The sequence below is a fragment of the Leptodactylus fuscus genome, chromosome 5 (assembly GCF_031893055.1).
Source record: "Leptodactylus fuscus isolate aLepFus1 chromosome 5, aLepFus1.hap2, whole genome shotgun sequence".
Taxonomy (NCBI): Eukaryota; Metazoa; Chordata; class Amphibia; order Anura; family Leptodactylidae; genus Leptodactylus; species Leptodactylus fuscus.
This window is the reverse complement of record NC_134269.1, coordinates 2,983,533-3,010,459: the sequence shown is the minus strand read 5'-3', so window position 1 is coordinate 3,010,459 and position 26,927 is coordinate 2,983,533. Positions and strand designations below refer to the sequence as shown.

Sequence of the window (26,927 nt, the reverse complement as noted above, 5' to 3'; positions counted from 1 at the left end):
TCTGAGACAACTTTTTGTATCCTTCCCCTGAACAACTATGTTGAACAATCTTTGTTTTCAGATCATTTGAGAGTTGTTTTGAGTAGCCCATGATGCCACTCTTCAGAGGAGATTCAAATAGGAGATCAACTTGCAATTGGCCACCTTAAATACCTTTTCTTATGATTGGATACATCTGGCTATGAAGTTCAAAGCTCACTGAGGTTACAAAACCAATGTTGTGCTTCAGTAAGTCAGTAAAAAGTAGTTAGGGGAATTCAAATCAATAAAATGATAAGGGTGCCCATACTTTTGCACCGGTCAAATTTTGGTTTAATGCATATTGCACATTTTCTGTTAGTACAATAAACCTCATTTCAATCCTGAAATATTACTGTGTCCATCAGTTATTAGATATATCAAACTGAAATGGCTGTTGCAAACACCAAAATATTTAGAACAAAAAATGATTAAGATTAATAGGGGTGCCCAAACTTTTTCATAGGACTGTACATAAAAAAAAAAAAAAAAAGAAAAATATTTCTGATGGAGAGGAAAATAATAAAATAATGATAAAATTATTATTAATAATAATAATAATAATAATAATAATAATAATAATAATAATAATAATAATAATAATAATAATAATAATAACTTACATCAGGTCTCTCCATCTCCAGCCAGTCTATGTCTCTGGATTTCTCTTACTACCTGTATATATAGAAGCACACAGTGAAGGCAGAGGATTGTGGGAAATAAGACGATGGGATGTTCTTGCCATGACCTCAGGTCTCCTGTGTTACAACTTACAGAGAAGGAAAACTTCTGAGAATTGTCCGGAGATCTCAAGAAGTTTCTTCAGGAAAAAGTAAAACTTTATTAACTACATCATTATTCATAGAAATCATCTGTACAGAAAGTTTGTTGCTATTACAACAGATGTCTCATGTGAAATAACTTAGAAATAAGTAAAACTTCTGAGAATTTTCCGGGGATCACAAGAAGTTTCCTTTGTTAAAAGTAAAACTTAGCTAAATGCTTATGACTTGTATAAGAAAGTTTCCTCCATTACATCAGGATGTTCTGTATTTCTAATAAAACTTCTGATCATTTTCTAGAATCAAAATTTTTGTTTATTTAAAAAGTGAAGTTTTACTACAAGAAAAAGAAATGAAAGAAAGTAAAAGACAACAATGTAAATCTCCCCATAGACCCTGCACTGACCCCTCTGTGTCCTCTACAGACCCCTCTGACAACTACAGACTGATCTGGATCTTCACCCCATTTCCTTCAGATCTTCTGTCCCTCCGGTTCCCTATAGTCGGCCACACGCATTAGATATTACACGGCTGTCACTTGTCAGGAAAGAACAATTGTCAATCGTTCATACAAAGAACAAGGAACGTTCTCTTTCCCCAGACACATCACCTTTAATAATCATTTGTGATACAAAAAAAGTCACTTCACCCATTTATAATCTAATGTGTATGGCCGGCCTCACCCCAGACCACTCTGTCTCTTCAGCCATCTGCAGGACTCTCTCTCTAAGCTTCTGGTGGTAACTTATGTGCTGGTGGAGTAGTGGACTGGCCATGTTAGAATCTAATATACTCAGTTTTGGTTTTGCCTTGTTTCAGACTCTGGCGACCAGGAATTTTCTGCCATGTTTGTGGATTTAAAAAGAAGAAAACAACACCGGCATGGCATGATAACATTCAAACAAAGTAATGATGTAAGGTGGTTAAAGGAGTGGCTTTCACCTTGATCAGCTGTGAGAATAGCCAGAACTCTGTTAGAAGCGTTGGAACCAATCAAGTCAGAGGATTCCTCTCATGGTGGCTACCAGCAGCAAAACTCCTAACACCCTTAGGTGTGAAAAGATACACTAGTAGGACCAAGACCAAAACTCCAGACAGGCGTTACAGACAACAGGGATTACGCTTCACCACAAATTCTTGAAATCACGGCCTTATTATCTTTTAAAAAAAGCTGAAATTGAAAAGAAGCAAGTTGCAGATTTTACCATGACCTTCACAGTCCCCTAATCTAGACATCATTGAAAATATGGGGCTAGACATCAAAAGAGCAGAGCACGCAAGACGAGCCAGGAATCTCACAGAATCAAAAGACTTTTCCAGGGAAGAATGGATGAAAATTCCTCAAACAAGAATTGAGAGACTCTTGGCTGGCTATAAAAAGCATTTATGACTAGAGATGAGCGAACACCAAAATGTTCGAGGTTCGAAATCCGATTCGAACAGTTGCTTACTGTTCGACTGTTCGAACGGGTTTCGAACCCCATTATAGTCTATGGGGAACATATACTCATTAAGGGGGAATCCCAAATCCGTCTCTGGAGGGTCACCAAGTCCACTATGACACCCCAGGAAATGATGCCAACACCCTGGAATGAAACTGGGACAGCAGGGGAAGCATGTCTGGGGGCATATAAATCACTTTATTACATGGAAATCCCTGTCAGCTTGCGATTGTCGCAAGCTAACTTTTTCCCATAGGAATGCATTGGCCAGCGCTGATTGGCCGAATTCTGTACTCTGGCCAATCAGCGCTGGCCAATGCATTCTATTGGTGTGATGAAGCAGAGTGTGCACAAGGGTTCAAACGCACACTCGGCTCTGATGTAGCAGATGCTACATCAATGCCCCCGTTGTCGTAGTTCCTGTCCCACCTCCCCTGCGCTGTTATTGGTGCAAAAAAGGCACCAGGGAAGGTGGGAGGGGAATCGAGTTTTGGCGCACTTTACCATGCGGTGTTCGATTCGATTCGAACATGGCGAACACCCTGATATCCGATCGAACATGTGTTCGATAGAACACTGTTCGCCCAGCTCTAGTCTTGAGCAGAAAAGATTTTGTGATTGTGTTAGAGATAGAGTCAGGTCTGTCCATGACATTTTGTGCGCCAAAACAAATGACTGCAATGCCTTCTTCCTGAAGAATTTGCGGACATCGGCCTAGCTATTTCAGCCACCACACATGCCCAAAGGATCCCAACTTCTGCCAGTTTTGCCTATACGTCTAGAAATAGAAAGAAGGCAGGACTTGGCTTAGTGTCTGATGGAGCTGCAAGCTCAGAAGTCCATCAGGATCACCAATTTGGCTCTTCCCCCCGGGCTTAACTTTTTTTTGTCTAGCATGTTAATTGCAAGTACAACATATTAGGACAGATATCTGTGAATTGTGTCCTGGACGGCTTTCTTAATGTCTTTATTTCTATAACTGTATATAATGGGATTGACCAATGGGGTAAACACAGTATATAGCAGGGATATGATCTTATTGACATTCAGTGTTTGGCCACTTGTTGGAAGAACATAAACACTAAACAGAGTCCCATAGAATATGATGACCACAGTGAGGTGGGAGCTACAGGTGGAGAAGGCTTTCTGTCTACTGATATTAGATGGGATCTGTAAGATGGAACGAGCAATGCTGATGTAAGAAATTACAATTATTATACTGGGAATAACCACAAAGGGAATGCTGAGTAGATACATTTGTAGGGTCATGGGAAATGTGTCCGAACAGGATATTTTCTGTAAGGGAACAGGATCACAAAGCAAATGGTCAATAATATTCGACCCACAGAACTTTAGCCTTGATATTGTAAAAGTGTCAAGAAATGCAGTGAAAAAACTGAGCAACCAAGAACTGGCAGCGAACCTCACACAATGGGAACTGGTCATGATAGAGGAGTAACGGAGGGGATTACAGATGGCCACATATCTGTCATAGGACATCACTGTCAGGAGAAGACACTCAAAGATTTCTGAGACACAGAAGAAATAAAACTGAGTCATACAGCCGATATAAGTAATGGTCCCCCCATTATTCAGCAGAATGTAGAACAAATTGGGGGCAATATCTGAGGTCAACACAATGTCACTGATGGAGAGTTGTGAGATGAAGAAGTACATTGGGGTGTGGAGGTTCCTGTTGATAGACACCAGTGAGATGATGAGGAGGTTCCCACATATGGTGACCCAAAATACTTGAAAAAGCAGAGAAAATAGGAACAGTCTTAGTGGTGGGCTGCCTTGGAAACCCAAGAGGAAAAACTCGATGATATCAGTCAGATTGTTAACCTGCAAACAGTAATGTCAAAATGATACATTTGATATAATAAATTACAGGAACTAGAATAGTTTGTGTTTCCTACAAGGCTTTATTACCATTGATGGAACACTAAACCTTGGAATGAATACTAAAAGACAACAAAAAAGCTGGACTTGTCTAAGGAACTTCAAGCAGTTTTCCCACTTTTTTTTTTTTTTTTTTTTTATTGATGACCTATCCTCAGGTCGGTGGGATCCGGCACCTGCTGATCATTTGTTTGAAGGTGTTGCGGTGCTTGTGCTCTGACTGTTTACATGGCGCGCTGTCTGATTCATAGTGGAAGAAGTGAATGTGATGAGGCTGTAATTATATTGTATGGAAGACATGAAATGTACACATAGAAGAGATTAAAACATGTGTGAAAGCCTCACCGCCCCTTTAAACAGCCGATCAGTGGACCTACCAGGTGTTGGACCCCACTGATATCTTATTAGTGACCTTTTCTGAGGATGGTTCATCAATACAAAAAAGAACTGCCCAATCCATTTAATGACCGCGTTGTCCTACTACGGACGAGGCACCGCAGGGAGGCTCCTATAGAAGCCACTTATATTAGAACCTGTCACATGACTGTGAGGAGAAGGTTCGGGGACATGGGTGAGCTCATGGGGCACATTGAGAAGAGTTATTTGGATATTTAGAATAGTTTATTTTTTTCAAGCATTTTTTGAATGTATTGTTCCTTTAAGCTATCTTAACTGTATTGTGCAGGAAAGATAATAAGAAATAGAGAAGAAAGAGGACGGTCACTGTCACAGAAATAAAAGAAGAATCAATGTCTCAATATCCGGTGGAGTGAGGGGTGACCGACACTATAAGGTTATTTATTTCCTCCTCCATCTCTTCATTCTCCAGGATCAGACATAGTAGTAAATGATGGAATACAAGTTCTGTACGAGACAGTAAAGATCAGACTGCTGGACTTACACCAGGTCCCGCCATGTTCTTGCTTTCTTGGACTTAGTCTCATTCTGGAGGTGAGAACAGAGAAATCTTTTTAGCAATTTGTTCAGATTCTGTAAGATAATGCAACATAATAACGTGTTCATTTAGTCACAGAACATAATCTATACTGTCACTTCTTGTATATACAGTATATATCCTGTGCTATTTCCTTTACGGAGATGGTGTCTTTGTCTCTCCTGTCCCCTGAGTCCCATCAGGTGAGGAATCGGTTGAGGTTTAGCGGCTTATTCCTGAGGGAATGATGGTGACAAAGAATAAGGAAATAAACAAGTCAAGTGTAATAAAATCTAACTATTAACGTTCAGGAATAGGGTTGAGCCGATCTTGACTTTTCAGGATTTTCAGAATTTTGAAATCCGATTTCCGATCATTTTTCATTCGAACCCGATCTCGATCCCAATTCCGATCCCAATGCAAGTCAATGGGATTTTTTTTACTAATCGGAGATCGGATTTCAAAAACAATTCTATTCACTATACAGCATGGAATCTAACAATTGAACGGTTTAATTGTTAGAATCCATGCTGTGTAGTGATTCTTTTTAATCACTAAGTAGCCAGAGGATTTTTTTTTAATCCTCTGGCTACTTAGTCCCCCCTGGTATCCACTTACCTGCAGAGATGGCTGGTCCGGTGCCCGGTGTTCACATTCTTCTTCGCCTCGCTGCCCCCTGCCTCCCAGGTTAGGAGAGCGTGGGCGGGTTAGGAGAGTGGGGGCGGGTACTGGGAGGGGAGACATCACATCTCCCTGCTCTGTACCCACCCACATTCTCCTGTCACAAGCCCTGCCTTCTTCCTAGCTCTTTAACACTAATCTGGGAGGCGGGGCGAAGAAGAACGAGAACACCGGGCACTGGACCAGCCATCTCTGCAGGTAAGTAGCTACTAGAGATGTTAGCTAGTCTCCCATTAGAATGAATCGATGCAGCCGGCGCGGTTGATTAAGGCTGTGTGCCAGCTGCTTCCATTCATTCCTATGGAACTGCAGCGGAGCCTTCACACTGAGTATACACTCCGCTCAGAATGAGCAGAGCGTATACTCAGGGTGAAGGCTAACATTGTTAGCTTTTCCCACAATGCTTGGCCAGTAGCAAAGCATTGTGGGAAATAATCACCGATCTCGATCCCACTTAAAAAGATCGTGTTTGGAATTCTGATCGCGATCATGAAATTTTCTCGATTGCTGATCGGAACCCGATCTTTTCCAAACACGATCGCTCAACCCTATTCAGGAATCTTCCTCCTTAATCTCTTCCTGATTTTATTTGATATGTCCGTTATTTTCATAAACATAACTTTTCATCTCATTCACTTGTGGGGCAAGTTGTGCTTTATCAGGGCCGCATTTACTAGTCCATACCGCGTATAAGGAACTTGGAAAACAAATGGTTAATGGTCAATGTTTTCCAAAGTTGATGTTCTATAATACAGAAAGGCCAACGATTTTAGATCAGCAAAAATCCAACTGTCAAAACCCCAACATATCAGATCTGTTGTGAATGGGCCATTTCTGTAGTCCCGACAATGACAATTACTCAGAATACAGAGCAGTGTATTAGCTAGAATGTAAGCAACCCTTGGAGCCGCTCGCCCAAAAAACAACTGGGCGACAGTGGACCAATAACAGACCCCCATTTTTTTAAAGGCCCATCTTAAGGATAAGGCATCAAAAAGCCAGAAAACCCTTTCATGGGGGGACGAATTTTTAATTTTTTGTTTCTCTATTTGTAATGTTTTTATTTTCCATTCCGGTTTTCACCTGGGGAGTCTATTGCAGCCTATTTTGACCTCTTCCAGTACCTTTGCCAATGCCACATGCCCTAGGGTCACCAGATACATAAATAAGTCGTCTGGAAATCCAGCATAATGACATTTTCACAATTTTCCAATGACCTCAGGTCCAAATCTCAGTCAACAACTCTTCTTATCCCTCTATCTCAATTTCTTTGTTTTAACCATAGAGACTTGGCTGTAAAAACAAGGTGAACCATGTGTGAAAAAGAAACACAGAATACCTGCAATTGCAGCTGATTTAGTTTTCTTGGAACGCATCACGGTTCTGTCCACAGCGCTTTGATCAAAAAGTTGAACCCTGTTGCACACTCAGCTCTACTACATCGGACACTGCTACATGGCCCAACAGTGCTACATCGGGCCGTGCGCTCAGCTGGGCTACTCCGGAGATGCAGCTGAGCAGAGTGCACACCCAGCACTGCTACATCAGAGATGAAGCAGAGCTGGCCGTTGGCTGAGCTCAGATACTCCGGAGTAGCCAAGTTGAGCGCACGGCCCGATGTAGCAGTGCTGGCCGATGTAGCAGTGTCCGATGTAGCATGCTATAGCCTCCGGCCAATCAACACTGGTCAATGCATTCCTATGCCGAGATGTAGCAGTGCTGGCACTGCTACACCGGGGATTTAGCACAGCTGAATGTGCGCTGAACCCTGCTGCACACTCAGCTCTGCTGCAACGGACTGCTACATCAGACACTGCTACATCGGCCAGCACTGCTACATTGGGCCGTGCACTCAGCTTGACTACTCTGCTTCTTCTCTTATGTAGCAGTGCTGGGCATGCGCTCTGCTTGGCTGCATCTCCGGAGTAGCTGAGCTGAGTGCATGGCCCGATGTATCAGTGCTGGCCGATGTAGCAGTGTCCGATGTAGCAGTCCGATACAGCAGAGCTGAGTGTGCAGTAGGATTCAGCGAACATTCAGCTCTGCTATATCTCCAGTGTAGCAGTGCCAGCACTTCTACATCTCGGCATAGGAATGCATTGACCAGCATTGATTGGCCGAATGCTATAGCGTTCTAAGATCAATCCACAGCAGTCTCCATTCTGGTCCGATCTTAGACTCTGCCTCCTCACAGGCGAGCCTCTGGCAGAACCAGCGTTGATTTGCCGAATGCTGTACTCTGTTATGGCATTCGTCCAATCAACGCTGGTCAATGCATTCCTATGGGAAAAAGTCAGCTCGCGCATATCGCAGGGATCCTGACATAATACAGTGACTTGGCCTTGTAAGATGCCCCCAGACATGCTTCCCCTGCTGTCCCAGTTGCATTCCATGGTGTTGGTATCATTTCCTGAGGTGTCATAGTGGACTTGGTGACCCTCCTGAGTCTAATGGTGGTTTCCCCTGAAATGAAGCATTTTTCCCCATAGGCTATAATGGGGTTCGATATTCGATCGAATAGTCGAATATTGAGCGGCTATTTGAAATGAATATCGAATATCGAATATTTTACTGTTCGCTCATCTCTAGTCTTTATCAATATCCATTACAGGATCTGGGTGGTTGAAGGGAGTTCTTTTTTCGCTCTATCTTCCCCCATGGTAAGATTTGGAGTGCTCAGGGTCTGCCATAAGATCCTGAAGGTCAGTCAATGACTCCCCTAACTGATATGTATTGATGTTTAATAGGCATTACTATCAAAATAAGTAAGTTAAGCAAAAAATTACTAATCATATTAAGTATTGATATGTGGCTGTCAGTCCGAGGCTAGCCAACCATACTCCTATGTATCCAGTACAGTGAAAAATTAGAAAGTTAAGTAACAGACTCCCCTGTATCCTTATAGGGCTGATGTTGTTGGGTTCAAAGGACCCAAGTGACTGCCCCCTAGTGTTAGTATCATCATAAACATCAGCTGTATCTTTATAAATATCTTGTCCTCAGTCTCAGCAGCTCCCACAAGTCCGAGTAATTCAGGATGACTAGTATTTTGCAGAGGCCAGAGAAGGTGAATAAAATAAAACATTCTCCCCTGTCCAGAGCGCTACCACTGCGGCCCGGTCCTGCTGCTTCTGCCCCATGTGACCATTGAGGCCAATCCTGTAATAGACAGGACACGGGACATTGCAGGTAAAGTATGTGAGTGATGTCCCGGTTCCTATCCTTAGGTGGTTTGGCCTCAGCAGTCACATGAGGAGAGGACAACACCCCCGAGAGCAGCAGGAAGGGACACCTGACAACCCCTTTGGGAACTGGAATTGTTGATTACTCTGTAAATACATTCAAGGTTCCATTTTGAATTTCATTTGATACATGTGATATGATAAAGTATATACATGCTATTGCACCTCTTTGTAGTGGATCAGTCTATTGTAGTCACTATCCATGTTATGTCACCAGCTGTAATTATTTATTGCTCTTGATTTATGGAATTTATTAAAGATGTGTTATCAAATACAGCAAAAAAGTCAATAAAAGAAAAAACAATGACTGGCATATAATAAGCAAGTATACAGAATATCAATAGCCACAGTTTCTCTTGGCGAGCTCATATGTCATGGATGGAGAAGGCTAGCAGTAGCCACTGGACCATACCACTAGATTTAAGAAACCTAAAGGAATGACTGCTACTGTACTTACAGGATCCTTAGCACAGGGAGACAGGAGCCGGAATGGGTTACTTTTGGTCATCAGTCAAGGACCAGGACTAAACCTTGTACTACATACAGGAACGCTCTTCATGCCCCATTGTGTAGTACAAAGCAGTGAGGAAACCAGTGTCAATGTCCTAAACAAGTCCTGAACTTCTAAAATAGTGGTTTAAAGCAAAATAGTATCCAGGAGAGGGTCACCCCATATCCAGTACAGTGGACACAGACAGGGGACTGGAGACATGAGGGGTCAGTGGAAATAGACCTTCTAACTTTGTGAGGCCCATCCCAGGGCTGTCATAAAACAGGCAGCACGTTCTACTGAATCAGCATCTGTGGGACACAAATAAGGTTGTAATACACGGTAGAGGAGGAAGCCATAAGATTCTGGCTCTACCATTCTGTAACCTGTAGGCCACAAGATACTTTGACCTAAGACATCTGCGTTCCAGCACAGGCCAGCATGATGAGGTCACTGTATTATGCCTCCTGTGTCAGGATGTAGATGCCTCGTCTGGGATCATTGTGATGTGCAGCTGACAAAGGTTTGTTTTTCCAATGTAGAGCGGGTACCTCAATCTTCTACCATCTGGCCCACTTAATACTGCAGCACCTCACGGCCTTTGGACCATAAAAGCCACCATGACCACTTGAAAAAGAGGATAGTCAACATCTTAGGCCATCTCTGCTCCATCATCTTCACACCACACAGTCCCGGGATGTCACTTGACTTATACATATAATAGGTAGGAATTGCCTATTCAATTGTATAATATATTAAGAGGTGCAGGACTAAAATTATCCAGAATATCTGTCAAAAATATATATGGCTATAGACAAGTATTGTCATATGGTCAGCATGGGTATATGTTAGGTACATAATGGTAGTCTCAAAAAATTCCTAAAAAAATATACATATATAAGAAATACAAGAAAGACATAAGTGAACTGGAAAAAGTGCAAATACGGGAAACCAAAATAATTAGGGGAATGGGTGGATTGGAGTACAACGAGAGGTTAACAAACTTGGAGTTATTCAGTTTAGAGAAGAGACGTCTACGGGGAGATCTAACAACAATGTACAAATACATGAAGGGACAATACAAAGAACTTTCTAAGGATATTTTTACTCCTAGGCCAGTGACAATGACAAGGAGTCATTCTCTACACCTAGACTGGTGACAGTAACAACAGGACATCCTCTACACCTAGACCACTAACAGTGTCAAGGAGACGTCCTCTATACCTAGACCGGTGACAGTGACAAGGAGACATCCTCTACACCTAGACTAGTGACAGTGAGAAGGAGACGTCCTCTACACCTAGACCAGTGACAATGACAAGGAGACGTCCTCTACACCAAGACCAGTGACAGTGACAAGTGGACACCCTCTACATCTAGACCGGTGACAGTGACAAGGAGACGTCCTCTACATCTAGACCGGTGACAGTGACAAGGAGACGTCCTCTACATCTAGACCGGTGACAGTGACAAGGAGACATCCTCTACACCTAGACCAGTGACAGTGAGAAGGGGACATCCTCTACATCTAGACCAGCAACAGTGACAAGGGGACATCCTCTACACCTAGACCAGCAACAGTCACAAGGGGACATCCTCTACACCTAGACCAGTGATAGTGACAAAGGGACGACCTCTACACCTAGACCAGTGACAGTGACAAGGGGACGTCCTCTACACCTAAACCAGCAACAGTGACAAGGGGACATCCTCTACACTTAGACCAGTGACAGTGACAAGGAGACATCCTCTACGTCTGGAGGAGAGAAAGTTTCACCAGAAACGTAGAAGGAGATTCATTGAACAAGTTCAAAGAGAGCCTGGATGCCTTTATTAAAGACAGCAATACAACAGATTATGGAGTCTAGATTTTAAGGACTCATTGAGACAGGGTTTTTATACTGACTGCCAGATTGGAGTTGGGAAGGAATTTTTTTCCCTGAATTGGGGCAATTGGCCGGAGCCTCATGGGGTTTTTTGCCTTCCGCTCGGTTAACACTGTAGAGATTGTAGGGTTATAGGTTGGACTTGATGGACTGATGTCTTCATCCAACCTTATCTGCTATGTAACTATATGTAGAGTATTTAAATACTAATGCCAATCAGTGTCTATGAATTATTTCCTGTACGGATTTCTTAATATCTTGATTCCTCAGACTGTATATAATGGGGTTCATCAGTGGGGTAAACACAGTATATAGCAGGGAGAGGATCTTACTGATGAGCAAAGATTTCCCTCCTATTGGGAGAATATAAACACTGAATATAGTCCAGTAGAATATGGAGACCACAATGAGGTGGGAGCCACAGGTGGAGAAGACTTTCTGTCTACCAGTACTGGATGGGATCCTTAACACAGCAAAAACAATATAAGTGTAAGACACTACAATGAATATGGTTGGGATTAATATGGTTGGAGCCCCCATGATATCCATCTCTAAGCGAACAATAAAGGTGTCAGAACAAGAAAGTTCTAGTAAGGAGACAAGGTCACAGAACAAATGGTCAATGATATTTGGTCCACAAAAATATAACTTTGATGGTGTAAAAGCGATAATAAATGAAAAGAAAAAACCCAAGAACCAGCACATAGAGGCCAATTTAACACAAATATGATTTGTCATGATGGAAGCGTAACGGAGAGGATTACAGATGGCCACATATCTATCATAAGACATTACTGAGAGGAGAAGACATTCAGAAGCTTCTAACGCACCAAAAAAGTAAAACTGTATAAAACATCCAGCAAAAGTAATGGCCGCCCCATTATACACTAAGACGTGGAGGAAGTTGGGGACAATATTTGTGGTCAGTATGATGTCACTGATGGAGAGTTGTGAGATGAAGAAGTACATTGGGGTGTGGAGGATCTTACTGGTGGACACCAGGGTGATGATCAGGAGGTTCCCACATAGTGTTAGATAATAAACAATAAGGAACAGAAGGAAGAGAAGATTTCTTAATAGTTGACTGCCTTGAAATCCTAAGAGGAAAAATCCTGTGGTAACAGTCAGATTGGTCTGCAAGTAGAATAAAAAAGCAAATGTGAGTGCCATGATATACTACGATGATGATGATGATGTGGAGCGTCTCCTCTTTCACACAAATAAGAATGGTCAAACTGTACTAATTGTATGAGAATAAACTAATAGAGATCAGCGAGTAGGTGTTCGATCGAATACTACGGTATTCGAAATACTCGTACTCGATCAAGTACCACTCGCTATTCGAATGGAAAAGTTCAATGCAGAACCAGCGTTGATTGGCAGAATGCTATACAGTTGGCCAATCAATGCTGGTTCTTCTCCTACCTTTAGAAGTCTTCTCCGTGCAGCTTCCCCGCGGCATCTTCCGGCTCTGAATTCACTCTGCCAGGCATCGGGCCTGGGCGGAGCCGACTGCGCATGTCCGCTTGTAGTGCCCGATGCCTGGCAGAGTGAATTCAGAGCCGGAAGACGCCGCGGGGACGCTGCACGGAGAAAACTTCTCGAAGGATCCAGCCCGACCCTCACTCGTGGACTTGGTAAGTGTAATTTAATTGAATGTTGCCTACCCCTGAAACGAGCATTTTCCCCCCATAGACTATAATAGGGTTCGATATTTGAGACAAATATTGAATCTCGAACATTTTACTGTTTGCTCATCTTTATAAACTAAGTTTGTAGATCAGGTCAAATAAAAAAACATCTGAGACATTTTGTCCTAGATGAATATCCATTTTCTTGGCTTTATAAACGTGTTGGTTTTCCATCTCTGCTCAAATGTTTAGAAGCTAGAGGAGACTATAGAGAGAACTATATATAACAGAACACTCACCGTTAGCTGCAGCAGTGTGTTATGTGTGTCTTTGCTTCCTTCAACCTTCCATAGACTTCGATAGGCAACCACATTTTGATTTCTTTGTGAATTGATAGTCTTAGAGGACCAAAATGGACATAGCAGAAATCTCATAGTGAGTGAAGAGTTTAGGAAGGAGAAGGAGAGGACAGAAGATCTATGTGGCACCAGGATCTATCCGGCTGCTGCTAATGTTATTCTACATACTAGAGCTCCCTTCACTACAGTCTGAGACCTGGCGGCTCCTTCTAGATCCAATCCACATCCAGTCTAGGTCTGTTCATTCTACAAGACGTCTCCCTTCCTTCTCTCCTGCTCTCCTATCCTGTAACATAGTAAATCTAACACTTCCCGCTTCTTCTCTATTGGGAGAATGTGCCGGAACCAGCAGAGAGTTGTGTTACTTCTCCTCAGTCTCAACATGGATGTGTCTAATAATAATCATTGTACATGAATGGATTTATGAGATGAGATATGATGTTGTACAATGTTACTGACTAGGACAGCGCCATATCCACAGAATAGTAATAATAATAATAATAATAATAATAATAATAATAATAATAAACTTACATCAGATCTCTCCATCTCCAGCCAGTCTATGTCTCTGGATCTCTCTTACTCCCTGTATATATAGAAGCACACAGTGACGGCAGAGGATTGTGGGAAATAAGACCATGGGATGTTCTTGCCATGACCTCAGCTCTCCTGTGTTACAACTTACAGAGAAGGAAAACTTCTGAGAATTGTCCGGAGATCACAAGAAGTTTCTTCAGGAAAAAGTAAAACTTTACTGGAAAGTTTCTGCTATGACATCAGGTTGTTCTGTATTTCGAATTGATAAAGTTGAAAACTTCTGACAGAGATTACAAAAGTTTATTCAGTAAAAAGTGAAGTTTTACTGCTACAAAAAGAATGTACAGAACGTAACAGATGACAATGTAACGCTCGCCATAGACCCTTCACTGAGCCCTCCGTGTCCCCTACAGACTGATCTCGATCTCTCGGCCTTCTGTCTACGTCAGAACTTCTTTTTATTTCAGTTCAAAGTTTATTATTTGTTGTTTTTTCACTATAAACACCTATAGGGGACCTATAAAGTCGGCATACAGATAAGATATTTTTTACATGACCAGGGTATACAGATACAGACCCAAGAATAACAGAGTCCATGAAATAGAGGTTCGGATGGTCACAGTTGTCAAATAGCAACATCAAAGCTGCGACAAAGTTCATGTCAAAATTTCCGGCTAAGGAATTCTTCAAAATGAGCAAGTTGTTTGGAGCCAAAATTGCGCAATAATGGATGTGGCAGCCGCTAGTAAATGTGCCAGTAGGAAGTTGTTGGAGGGGTTTAGGTCTGTCGACGGCAGGGCCAGGAGAATCAGTTCTGGGGTAAGAGAAACATCTGAGAATTTGAGTTTGCAAAGATCAAAAAGGAGAAATGACGGAGTAGTATAACCAGATATGAAGAGATAGGAAGGGTGCCCACTTGTAATTTGTATCTCCAATAGATGTTATCAGCTGATATCTTCAATTGGTACAATCTATCCGACGTCCGATACCATCTGGACAAAATGTTGTAGTGGTTTTCTTGTAATCAGATACAATGTGAAAAACCTTGAGAGTATCTGATGGACATTGTCCGAGTTCGAGGAAATGCCAAGGTCTTGTTCCCAGGAATGAATGAAGGCAGGCTTTCACAGAACATGGCGTCTATATACATGGATAGTAGGCAAGATGTTTTGTGTAACATTTTGGTCTTAGACATTAGTGGCTTCTCAAAGGGTGTCAAAATAGTACGAGTCTGAAATATTGTCCAGAAGAGACAAGTAATGGGTCAGGTGATGCAAGTGTAGAAAATTCAGTTTTGAAGTCTGGTAAAAGATCCAGGATTTGCTGGGTGGTGAGGGGAGCACCTGATGGCACCAGGTTTGTCCCATATGAAATTATATACCGGTGCTGACTGACCAAGTAGGATCGGTATAAATCTCATGAAGAGGATTGCAGAGGAGACAAGGAGTGCCCCAAATCTTTCTAGACATCAAATGGGCCCTTTAGTAGTGGATGTAGAGAGGATGTGGGTTGCAGTGAGGCCTTCATCTACTTCAGAACTTCCACTCTTCCAGATACTTGCACCGGCTGTATATAATAAATTTTAGATTGCTATCGTTCATCTGGAAAGACCATTCAAGGACAGCTCATAGACACGACTGTTCCAAAACAACAACCAATATTCCAATGGATATTCATTTACACCAAACACATGATCTTTATCTAACTTAGATCTGACAACAAAGGAAGTGATGCCAACGATTCAAAAAAGTTTCCAGACACTTTTTTAAAATTCCATTTTAAATACAGGAACAGTGCATATAAGACAATTTCATAAAATGTACAACATTAATATTCTATATTGAGTAGATGGAACAAAGGGACCTGACATTGTGTCTGCAAGGTGAGAAAGTCCATATGGCCAGCAGTATAAAACAAATGGGGATAGATGGACTTTATAGTGATACGGTAAGAGAAGACATGGAGATTACATTAGTAGTAGAGATGAGCGAACACTAAAATGTTCGAGGTTCGAAATTCGATTCGAACAGCCGCTCACTGTTCGAGTGTTCGAATGGGTTTCGAACCCCATTATAGTCTATGGGGAACATAAACTCGTTAAGGGGGAAACCCAAATTCGTGTCTGGAGGGTCACCAAGTCCACTATGACACCCCAGGAAATGATACCAACACCCTGGAATGACACTGGGACAGCAGCGGAAGCATGTCTGGGGGCATAAAAGTCACTTTATTTCATGGAAATCCCTGTCAGTTTGCGATTTTCGCAAGCTAACTTTTCCCCATAGAAATGCATTGGCCAGTGCTGATTGGCCAGAGTACGGAATTCGGCCAATCAGCGCTGGCTCTGCTGGAGGAGGCGGAGTCTAAGATCGCTCCACACCAGTCTCCATTCAGGTCCGACCTTAGACTCCGCCTCCTCCGGCAGAGCCAGCGCTGATTGGCCGAAGGCTGGCCAATGCATTCCTATGCGAATGCAGACTTAGCAGTGCTGAGTCAGTTTTGCTCAACTACACATCTGATGCACACTCGGCACTGCTACATCAGATGTAGCAATCTGATGTAGCAGAGCCGAGGGTGCACTAGAACCCCTGTGCAAACTCAGTTCACGCTAATAGAATGCATTGGCCAGCGCTGATTGGCCAATGCATTCTATTAGCCCGATGAAGTAGAGCTGAATGTGTGTGCTAAGCACACACATTCAGCACTGCTTCATCAAGCCAATACAATGCATTAGCCAGTGCTGATTGGCCAGAGTACGGAATTCGGCCAATCAGCGCTGGCCAATGCATTCTATTAGCCCGATGAAGTAGAGCTGAATGTGTGTGCTAAGCACACACATTCAGCACTGCTTCATCAAGCCAATACAATGCATTAGCCAGTGCTGATTGGCCAGAGTACGGAATTCGGCCAATCAGCGCTGGCTCTGCCGGAGGAGGCGGAGTCTAAGGTCGGACCTGAATGGAGACTGGTGTGGAGCGATCTTAGACTCCGCCTCCTCCAGCAGAGCCAGCGCTGATTGGTCGAGTTCCGTACTCTGGCCAATCAGCGCTGGCCAATGCATTCTATTAGCCCGATGAAGTAGAGCTGAATGTGTGTGCTTAGCACACACATTCAGCTCTACTTCATCAGGCTAATAGAATACATTGGCCAATCAGCGCTGGCCAATGCATTCTATTAGCTTGATGAAGCAGAGTGTGCACAAGGGTTCAAGCGCACCCTCGGCTCTGATGTAGCAGAGCTGAGGGTGCACAAGGGTTCAAGTGCACCCTCGGCTCTCCTACATCAGAGCCGAGGGTGCGCTTGAACCCTTGTGCAGCCTCGGCTCTGCTACATCAGAGCCGAGGGTGCGCTTGAACCCTTGTGCACACTCTGCTTCATCAAGCTAATAGAATGCATTGGCCAGCACTGATTGGCCAGAGTACGGAATTCGGCCAATCAGCGCTGGCCAATGCATCCCTATGGGAAAAAGTTTATCTCACAAAAATCACAATTACACACCCGATAGAGCCCCAAAAAGTTATTTTTAATAACATTCCCCCCTAAATAAAGGTTATCCCTAGCTATCCCTGCCTGTACAGCTATCCCTGTCTCATAGTCACAAAGTTCACATTCTCATATGACCCGGATTTGAAATCCACTATTCGTCTAAAATGGAGGTCACCTGATTTCGGCAGCCAATGACTTTTTCCAATTTTTTTCAATGCCCCCAGTGTCGTAGTTCCTGTCCCACCTCCCCTGCGCTGTTATTGGTGCAAAAAAGGCGCCAGGGAAGGTGGGAGGGGAATCGAATTTTGGCGCACTTTACCACGTGGTGTTCGATTCGATTCGAACATGGCGAACACCCTGATATCCGATCGAACATGTGTTCGATAGAACACTGTTCGCTCATCTCTAATTAGTAGGGTAGAGATAAAATGAGGACGGGGTCCGAGGAGAAGAAAGAAAGGGAGAAAGAGAGTTGGGAGAAGGGAGTAAAGGGGACGACTTGTTCACTGAGGGTGATCGAGCCAAGGTGACCACTTCTTCCAGAATTTATGTTTAGAGATGAGCGAACAGTAAAATATTCGATGTTCGTTATTCGTTCCGAATAGCATCTCAATATTCGACTATTCGAGGGAATATCGAACCCATTATAGTCTATGGGAGAAAATGCTTCATTTCTGGGGATCCCACCATGCGACTCAGGAGGGTCACCAAGTCCACTATCACACGCCAGGAAATGATGCAACACCTCTAAAATGCAACTGTGACAGCAGGGGAAGCATGTCTGGGGGCATCTAACATGCCCAAATCACTGTTTTACCCCAACATCACAGCCTAACAACTACACACTTTCCACACTCAAAAAAACCTCTATCAAAGTGGGAAAATACCTGGAAACCTTCTTTACTCCCCAAATGGAGGGACACAAACCCCAATTTAAGCTCAACAAACATTAACAAGCACCCCTTTAAATCACGTTGCCCATGACAACCACAGATGGAATAGGCAATAGGAAAACCTTCAGTCCCCACCCTGACCTGTCATTGTGGATGTGTGTGATGTGGGGAGACCTTCCAAAATTCACTTTTCTGGCCCTTAACATGAGCCCTTCCAAATTAAGTTCCAGGCCCTTAAGCTGAGCTACCAGCAGAGATTGAGGCCCTTCAGGTGACTTCAGCCTTCTACCTGCAGAGTTTTAGGCCCTGTAACTTAGTTCAGCCTTGTACCTGTAGAGATTTGTTGGCCCTTTGGGTGAGTTGAGCCTTTAAAAAGCAGTGTTTTTGGCCATTGGCGTGAGTACAGCCTTTAAAATAGTGTTTTTGGCCCTTGGAGTGAGTGGAGCTTTTAAACTACAGTGTTTTTGGCCCTTGGCATGAGTAGAGCCTTTAGAAAGCAGTGTTTTTGGCCCTTGGAGTAAGTAGAGCCTTTAAAATACAGTGTTTTTGGCCCTTGGAGTGAGTGGAGCCTTTAAACTACAGTGTTTTTGGCCCTTGGAGTGAGTGGAGCCTTTAAAATACAGTGTTTTTGGCCCTTGGAGTGAGTGGAGCCTTTAAACTACAGTGCTTTTGGCCCTTGGCATGAGTAGAGCCTTTAGAAAGCAGTGTTTTTGGCCCTTGGAGTGAGTAGAGCCTTTAGAAAACAGTGTTTATGGCCCTTGGAGTGAGTGGAGCCTTTAAACTACAGTGTTTTTTGGCCCTTGGAGTAAGTAGAGCCTTTAAACTACAGTGCTTTTGGCCCTTAGCATGAGTAGAGCCTTTAGAAAACAGTGCTTATGGCCCTTGGAGTGAGTAGAGCCTTGCACCAGCAGTGTTTTTGGCCCTTGGAGTGAGTGGAGTCTTTAAACTACAGTGCTTTTGGCCCTTGGCACAAGTAGAGCCTTTAGAAAGCAGTTTTTTATGCCCTTGGGGTGAGTAGTCTTTAAAATACAGTGTTTTTAGCCCTTGGAGTGAGTGGAGCCTTTAAATTACAGTGTTTTTGGCCCTTGGCATGAGTACAGCCTTTAAAAAGCAGTTTTTTATGCCCTTGGGGTGACTAGAGCCTTGCAGCAGCAGTGTTTTATTTTTTGGCCCTTGGGGTGACCCCTAAAAAATTATTTTGCAGGCCGTTGGGCTGGAGCCCTAAAAAATTGAGTTGCAACCCCCTGGGGGGGGAGATAATGGAAATATATATAATTCACATGCAGAATTAGGGGCTGGGGTTGTAGGAGGAAGAGAAGGAGGAGGATGAGGAAGAGTAAATTGTTTGCTGACTGAATCTCCAGTACCTGGGCTCTGGGGTGGATACCAAGCTGGTTATCCACGTCCTCACCCATGTCCCCTTCTGCTGCTGGCAGCCCCTCTCCTGTACCTGGACTGTGGGGTGGATATACAGCTGGGTATCCACATCCTCGCCCACGTCCCCTGCTCATGATGACGAAGGACATTCGTGGCAGCCCCTCCACAGTAGCTGGACTGTGAACTAGACAGCCAGCTGGGTATGCACGTCCACATCCTCTCCCCCTGCTGCTACTGATGAGAGGCAATGCTGGCAGCCCCTCTCCAGTAGCTGGACTGTGGGGTGGATATCCAGCTGGGTATGCACACCCATGTTCTCGCCCACGTCCCCTGCTGCTACACTGCATGATTTGCTAGCTAGCTATTATTGAGCTCTGAGCTGTTATTATTGACAATTCCTGCCTAACCAAAGCCCTGTATCGCACTGACAGTCTGACACCACACTCTCCCTGATAGGTGATTCCTCAGGCAAGCCCAACAAGAGTGGAGGGGTAGGGAGTAATCCTAATCCTATCACTGTATCACGCTGTTTCACAGTGTAAGGGAAAGAGCTGCTGCTTTAACACCTTTTATATGCTCATATGGAGTTGTGACTATTTCACAACACCAATAGGTAAGAGACTAACTACATATCATCACCAAGAGTGTTTATAATTACTACACTATATTGGCGCTCGGTGTCTCTCCCATTTTATCTTTTTACCACACTCTCCCTATCACTCCAAAACTGAAATGACACGAATAGGGCGGCAGCCATTCTTATGAATGGGAGGTCACATGTTTTCAGCAGCCAATGGGTTTTTTCAATTTTTTTTCACTGCCTCCGTTGTCGTAGTTCCCGTCCCACCTCCCCTGCACAGTTATTGGTGCAAAAAACGTGCCAGGGAAGGTGGGAGGAGATACAAATTTTTACTGTGTATGCGGCCTGGCATTTAATTGTGAACGATACCTATTTGATCGAATGGCGTTCACTCATTTCTATTTGTGATGTTTCCTGTTTTGTAGATGGAAACTTTTCCAAGCAGGTGATGTGTTTAGCTTTAGATACCCATAGTTGTTTAGTGGGAATTTCACAGCCGCAAGTAAATGAGTCACTAAGTTCAATTTTCGTTTCTACTAGGATGTAAATAACATCAGAGAAACCATTTCTAGTGTTATGAGGATTGTTTAGTTGTCTGTTGTACTGGACCTCCATCCAGAAGGGTTGTAGTATGGAGCAGAGTCACCAGATGTGTGAGAGCGTTCCCTCATAGGATGGGCAGCACCAACAATGGTTTGAAGATGAGAAAGCATGATGAAAAAGCCAGAAGGGTGGACGATACCACCTGGCTAATAGTTTGTAGTGATTCTCTTGGATAGGTACACACTGAGAATGTCCATGTGCCAAGAAGAGAACAGTTTCTGTATCTTTGTTTGAGAGGGCAATGCCCAGTTCAGATTCCCATGAGAATATGAAACTTGTCTTGGAGTATTTAGAGAGGACAACATACTTCTCTAGTACATGAGGAGTTCCCCTACAAAGTGGGCTAGTGGCAGAGTAAGCTCTCTCAAAAGGAGTGAACTGTCCTCCGAAGCCTTCCAGTTTAAGAGGCATATTTAGACAATGGTCTAGGTCAGGGCTAGGGAACCTTCAGCTCTCCATCATAATCCATTCACTTCCATGGGAGTTCCAAGAACAGCACAATAGGTATGCATGCTGGGAGTTGTAGTTTTGCAACAGCTGGAGAGCCGAAGGTTCCCTACCCCTGGTCTAGGTTATTCATATGAAGATGTCACTTATGAAGTTAAGGTAGTACCATTATGAGTAAAGACATCTCAGATACAGAAGATCAGGTAGTAATTGCATTAATGACAATGGATAGGGTAAGGGAGCTAGAGAGACTTCTAGTAGAAGCTAGCCCATTAGTTTGGGTTGGTGGCCATTAGAGTCATAGAGCCATAGCATCGACTGGAAGGTGATGCCAAAAGTTTCTTGAACAAGATTATTAATAAGTTTGTCATGTCCAAGTGCAAGGATATCTATCCATGTAGTACATCTGGACATCAGGAAGGCCAATCCCTCCAGCGGTTTTCTTTTACTGCAGTCTAGGCCTCATGCCATGCCATAGGAAACTGGAGAAAATAATATGGATTTGATTTGAAGAAAAGATGCGGCAAGTGGATAGGCAGCATAAGAAATCAGTATAAGATCTTGGGCATGAAGTGAATTTGCAAGAGGTTGTGTCTTCCGAACCAGGATAAGGGAAGTGAGTCAAAGGAAGAAAGCAGAATACGGATGTCAGTCAGTCAGTATGGTGGAAAAGTTTTCTTGGACTGGAGATCAAATAAATTCCCAAGTACTTGATTTAACCAGAAGTCCATAAGAAGGAGGTCACAGCTCAATGCCTTGAGAAGGAAGAGTCACATTAAGTACCTCTGATTTAGTGAAGTTTGCTTGTATCGAGTGATTGTGCTACAGAAAGTTAGTGCAGAGGGCCAGTCTGCAGGTTGGTTATTAGGACGAGGACATCTTCAGGAAAAGTTGTGGAATTCAAGGTCTTCTTGACAACCTATAACCCTACAATCCCCTACAGTGTTGATCCAGGGGAAGGCAAAAAAAAAAAAAAAAAGAGGCTCCTGCCAATTGCCCCATTTCAGGGGAAAAAAATTCCTTCCCGTCTCCAATCTGGCAGTCAGTATAAAAACCCTGGATCAACGTGTCCTTAAAATCTAGAATCCATAACCCGTAATATTGTTCTTTTCAATAAGTACCCGTAATATTGTTTCATAATGTGCGAAACATGTTGTATTCGTGACGGGGATTGGTGCTTACTCTGATAATAAGGTCATCAATGAATAAGCTTAGAAAAATCTTTTAAATTCAAAGTGTGAATTATTTATTTCTTTGCACTTCTAGGTCATTGGGGCAACACCTGTCTAACTACGTAAATGTATTCTACACAGTCTCGAATGTTCCAGACTGTGGCGCGGTCACCACTTGTTGGGTTTATTTATCATGAGCAATTTAACCACTTCCGGACTGCCCATAGAGTATATACGTCCGGGAAGTGGTTGCCTTGTTCTGACAGGACGTACCTGTACGTCCAGTCAGAACACAGCAGCTGCACGGAGATCGTGCAGCTGATTTCAATAGGAGCCGGCTGTAACTTCAGCCGGAGCTCCCAGAGAGAAGACAGGGCAGATTTATTACCTCCCCTGCCTTCTCGATCGCTGTGTATACAGCTCTCAATGAGTGCTGTATACACGGCTATGGGCGCAGCCATAATTCAGCTGCCCTCTGACCCGGCGGACATGTGATCTGCCGGGAGCAGAGTCTTACCAGAGCTGCTGGGTCCTACAGGACCCCAGATAGCTCAGTAAGCTGTATATACAGTGTGCAGGAGGCTGGATTTCTCCTGCAACTGAGGCTAAATGTACCAGCCCCAGTTATAGGAGAAATCAGCCTCCAGTACAAAAAATAAGTGATCAGATGTCCCCAAAGGTATCTTATCACGTTATGGGGACACAAGCTGTAAAAAAAAAAAAAAAGATATATATATAATAAAAAGGTTTTTAAAAAATTAAATAAAATAATAAAAAAATAAATACGCTAATAAAACGTCGTTATTAAAGGTTATAGCGCCACCCCCGACGACACGATACACTTGTGTTATTAAATAAAAAAAAAATAATAAATTGAAAACCAGACACAATTTCCCTCCTATTTTGTTTATATTTTCCTGGATATAAAAAAAAATTAAAACACATTCGGAAATAAAGATAACATAAATATAAAGCCCTATGTGTCCCCGAAAAAAGACGCAAAAATTAGTTGACTGAGACATACGAGAAAAATGTTACAGACCTCAAAACCGCACATACATAATAAACCTAAAATGTGTCTGGTCCTGGACCACAAATTGGCCCGGTACTGAAGTGGTTAATCATTGTTTTATTAATGGGTACAAGTAGCTTAATAAATGTGTCTCATCGCACTAAAATCTTAATGCAAAATATTGCCACAATTTTTACACAAATCGCCATACATCATAGGCCGGCAGACAATGCAAGAATAAGTCTGTAAACATTCAATAGATGGGGCAGAGGGGCACAGGATCACCCCACTACCTATCATGTGTTGTACATTGTACTTCGTATCCTTATTATTTCTTATTTGTTGTGACCTTTATGTTTCACATTGAGTTAAATATTTGCTTAATTCTTCTTTTACAATGTATCAATATAATTATCCTCTAATGAGATCGTTGGATATTATTAGTTCTGTGGTGTGACTGGGAGTCCCGGAGGGCTCGCTGGATACGGATTGTATTAGTATATATATATATATATATATATATATATATATATATATATATATATATGAGTGTGTGTTCCCTGACAATGTGCTGTCACTGTGTATTATAGGGATACATGCCGACCTCCTGTCTGTAAGGATTATATACTGGAAGAAAGACCTTGTAGAGAATCAAACAACGTTATGTCCTGGATGTCTGAGGAAAGAACCCCGAGGTCACATGTCAGTCTCTTATTGTATCTTTCTTCTCTATTGTTTCCTTCCATACAATCCATATCATTACTGATTTATTGAAATTACATTTTCTTGAATTGTTGTTTTAACTGCACATTGTGGGACATAAAGATAAAATGGATCGAAAGTGTCTACATGGAGAGTTTTCTACTAAAACGTCAAGGTGCTTTTTATAAATAGGATATTGTCACTTTTTGAAATATATGATTGTAATTTTTCGATTATTTTGTTCTATGTAAAACATCTGACTTTCCGTTTATTAATCTGATGTTCTTATGTTATGTTTTTAATTGTATATTTTGATACGTGAAATTAAAATTCAATTAATGATAGACAATGGTTTGAAATACTGTGGGATGTAATTATTATATATAGTACTATATTATATTGTACATTTTATTAAAAAAAAAAAAAAAAGAAAAAAAAAAAAGGAAATTACAGGTGTGGGCCATCGGCTCATTACTGGGCCATTAAATACTGCAGAGCCTGCACGTCAGAGCATATCCTAGGAGAGGAGGGAGCCGGGTCTGTCCTGACATGGTGAGTCTGCTTAGAAGCTATTTTGCACTTTGGGTTGATCCCCTTGGCTGGTAGTAATCCCCACTTACAGGTAGGACTCTATTGTTTAGTCCGATGCTCAGACAAGGAGGATTTTGCTTTGTCTGAAGTTAAGGCTGTATTTTATTTTGCTCATTTTGTGTCTGATGTGAAGGTTTACATTTATTTTCCAATTTTTTTTCTAAATAAACCTGTTTCCTGCATATTTTGTGTCCTTGTCTCTGACTAGTTGGGTCTGCACCACTGCTTTCACCCCGCTACCTTCCCCACAATATACAATGTACAATAGATTATAGTAAATTTGGCAGAATTATGAGGCCGAGATGTTGCATTAGTATTATTAAGGGTATTCCCATCTCAGTATATACACAAAATTGCCTGAACGGTGTGAGTCCTAATTTTGGGGCTGACATTTGCGGACACAAGTGAATGAAAGTAGACAGTGGTGTGAGTCTCCATTACTCATAATAGCCAAGGCTGCTGGCTCAAGTGGAGTGACGTGGATACACCATTAAGAACAAAGCCATTCACAAGAGGCGATGGTCTGGTGGAAAAGATCCCTAAGGTAACAATGGGGTCTACTACTCCTACAACCTAGTTCTGCACACTATTGGCTACTGTGTCTCTATTGCTCTCACATCTCACTCTGTGTCCCGATATTTCCCCCAGTGATTGATTCATATGGTAGTTTTATGACCCTGGTGTCGATTTAGGACATTGGGATATCCTCGGCTTTATAAACTCACATCTGTGCATCAATATGTAAGATTTGTTTCAGTTCCTTGCACATCTTTGTTTGTCTTGTGGACTGTAGTTGACCGTAGACTTCTTCTATTCGCCCAGCAATGTCACTACATCTTATAGATTCACAATATAAAATGTCTGACCTTATATCTATTAAACTATTGAGTTAATGACAGACATTTTGCTAATTCTCTCTTTCATGCCAGGAGATGAACCAGACCTGGATCACTGAAGTTCTGCTCTTGGGATTCCAGAATCTTCAAGATTTCCGAATAGTTTTTTTCCTCCTTTTACTCTTGATCTATGGTTTATCCATTGGTGGGAACCTCCTGATCATCACCCTGGTGTCCAACACCAAGAGCCTTCACACCCCCATGTACTTCCTCCTCACGCAGCTCTCTGTATCAGACATCATGCTGACCACCACCATTGTCCCCAACATGTTGTACACCACTCTGAGTAAGCGCCGTGTCATGTATTTTGCGAGTTGTTTAGTTCAATTTTACTTTTTTGGTGTCTCGGAGTGCTCGGAATGTCTTCATCTCACCATAATGTCGTACGACAGATACTTGGCCATTTGTTCTCCATTACGTTATCCCACCCTGATGGGACTTGTGTTTTGCAAGAAATTGGTTTCCCTTTCTTGGATCCTGAGCTTGTTTGCAATGTGGATGGAGGTGATAACCCTCGCCATGATGCAGTTTTGTGGACCGAATATTATTGACCATTTCTTCTGTGATCTTTTGCCTCTTCTAGATCTTTCTTGTTCAGACACCTCGATGGTCCAGCTAGAAATCCTTCTTCTTAGTATTCCGGTTCTTGTCCTGCCATTTACTTTCATTGTAATATCCTATATTTTCATCATTTCTTCTATCTTGAAGATTACATCCACAACTGGTAGACAGAAAACTTTTTCAACTTGTAGCTCCCACCTGACTGTGGTTTCCTTGTTTTATGGGACATTGTTCACTTCTTATGTTCTCCCAACCAGAAGTCAGTCAGTAAATGTTAGTAAGATCCTCTCCCTGTTATACACTGTGATGACCCCTCTAGTGAACCCCATCATATACAGTCTGAGGAATAAAGAGATGAAGGCCGCACTTGGAAATTTTGTCACAATCTTTAAGTTATGGTCATTGCATTCTGTTAAAAAAATGTAATCTTTTTCTTTGAAACTGTTTTGGTTCAAGCTTGGCCGGATACAACTGGAAGAGAAATTATTATACTTTAAGGTCTCTTAAGACCCCAGACTGCCTGGAGGCCCAGGGAAGGTGAAAAACCCATTCCTACTCATCTCCCTTTACCTCTTTAGCCTCCTTTTGGCATCCAGTGTTCTGTTTCTTTCTCCTCGTGGCGTCTGGTGCTTTGCTCTGATCTCATGCACCTGGGGGTCTCCGCTGAGGCCTATATTTGAGCCTCTGTAGTTACATGATCACA

The 26,927-nt window shown here is 42.6% G+C and overlaps 3 protein-coding genes across 3 annotated transcripts; 1 reads left to right on the top strand and 2 right to left on the bottom strand.

The window, feature by feature from the left end:
• Positions 1–3,160: 3,160 nt before the first annotated feature.
• Positions 3,161–5,060, bottom strand: LOC142204285 (olfactory receptor 6P1-like). The gene is made up of 2 exons (XM_075275595.1): positions 5,046–5,060; positions 3,161–4,087 (listed from the first exon to the last, which is right to left on the bottom strand). The coding sequence occupies exons 1-2, from the start codon at positions 5,058–5,060 to the stop codon at positions 3,161–3,163; spliced, it is 942 nt and encodes a 313-aa protein (XP_075131696.1).
• A 6,533-nt stretch (positions 5,061–11,593) lies between these two features.
• Positions 11,594–21,254, bottom strand: LOC142204284 (olfactory receptor 11H4-like). The gene is made up of 4 exons (XM_075275594.1): positions 20,930–21,254; positions 20,709–20,776; positions 13,308–13,406; positions 11,594–12,511 (listed from the first exon to the last, which is right to left on the bottom strand). The coding sequence occupies exons 1-4, from the start codon at positions 21,252–21,254 to the stop codon at positions 11,594–11,596; spliced, it is 1,410 nt and encodes a 469-aa protein (XP_075131695.1).
• Positions 21,255–21,460: 206 nt separating this feature from the next.
• Positions 21,461–26,650, top strand: LOC142204283 (olfactory receptor 11L1-like). The gene is made up of 2 exons (XM_075275592.1): positions 21,461–21,523; positions 25,697–26,650. The coding sequence occupies exons 1-2, from the start codon at positions 21,461–21,463 to the stop codon at positions 26,648–26,650; spliced, it is 1,017 nt and encodes a 338-aa protein (XP_075131693.1).
• Positions 26,651–26,927: the final 277 nt, after the last annotated feature.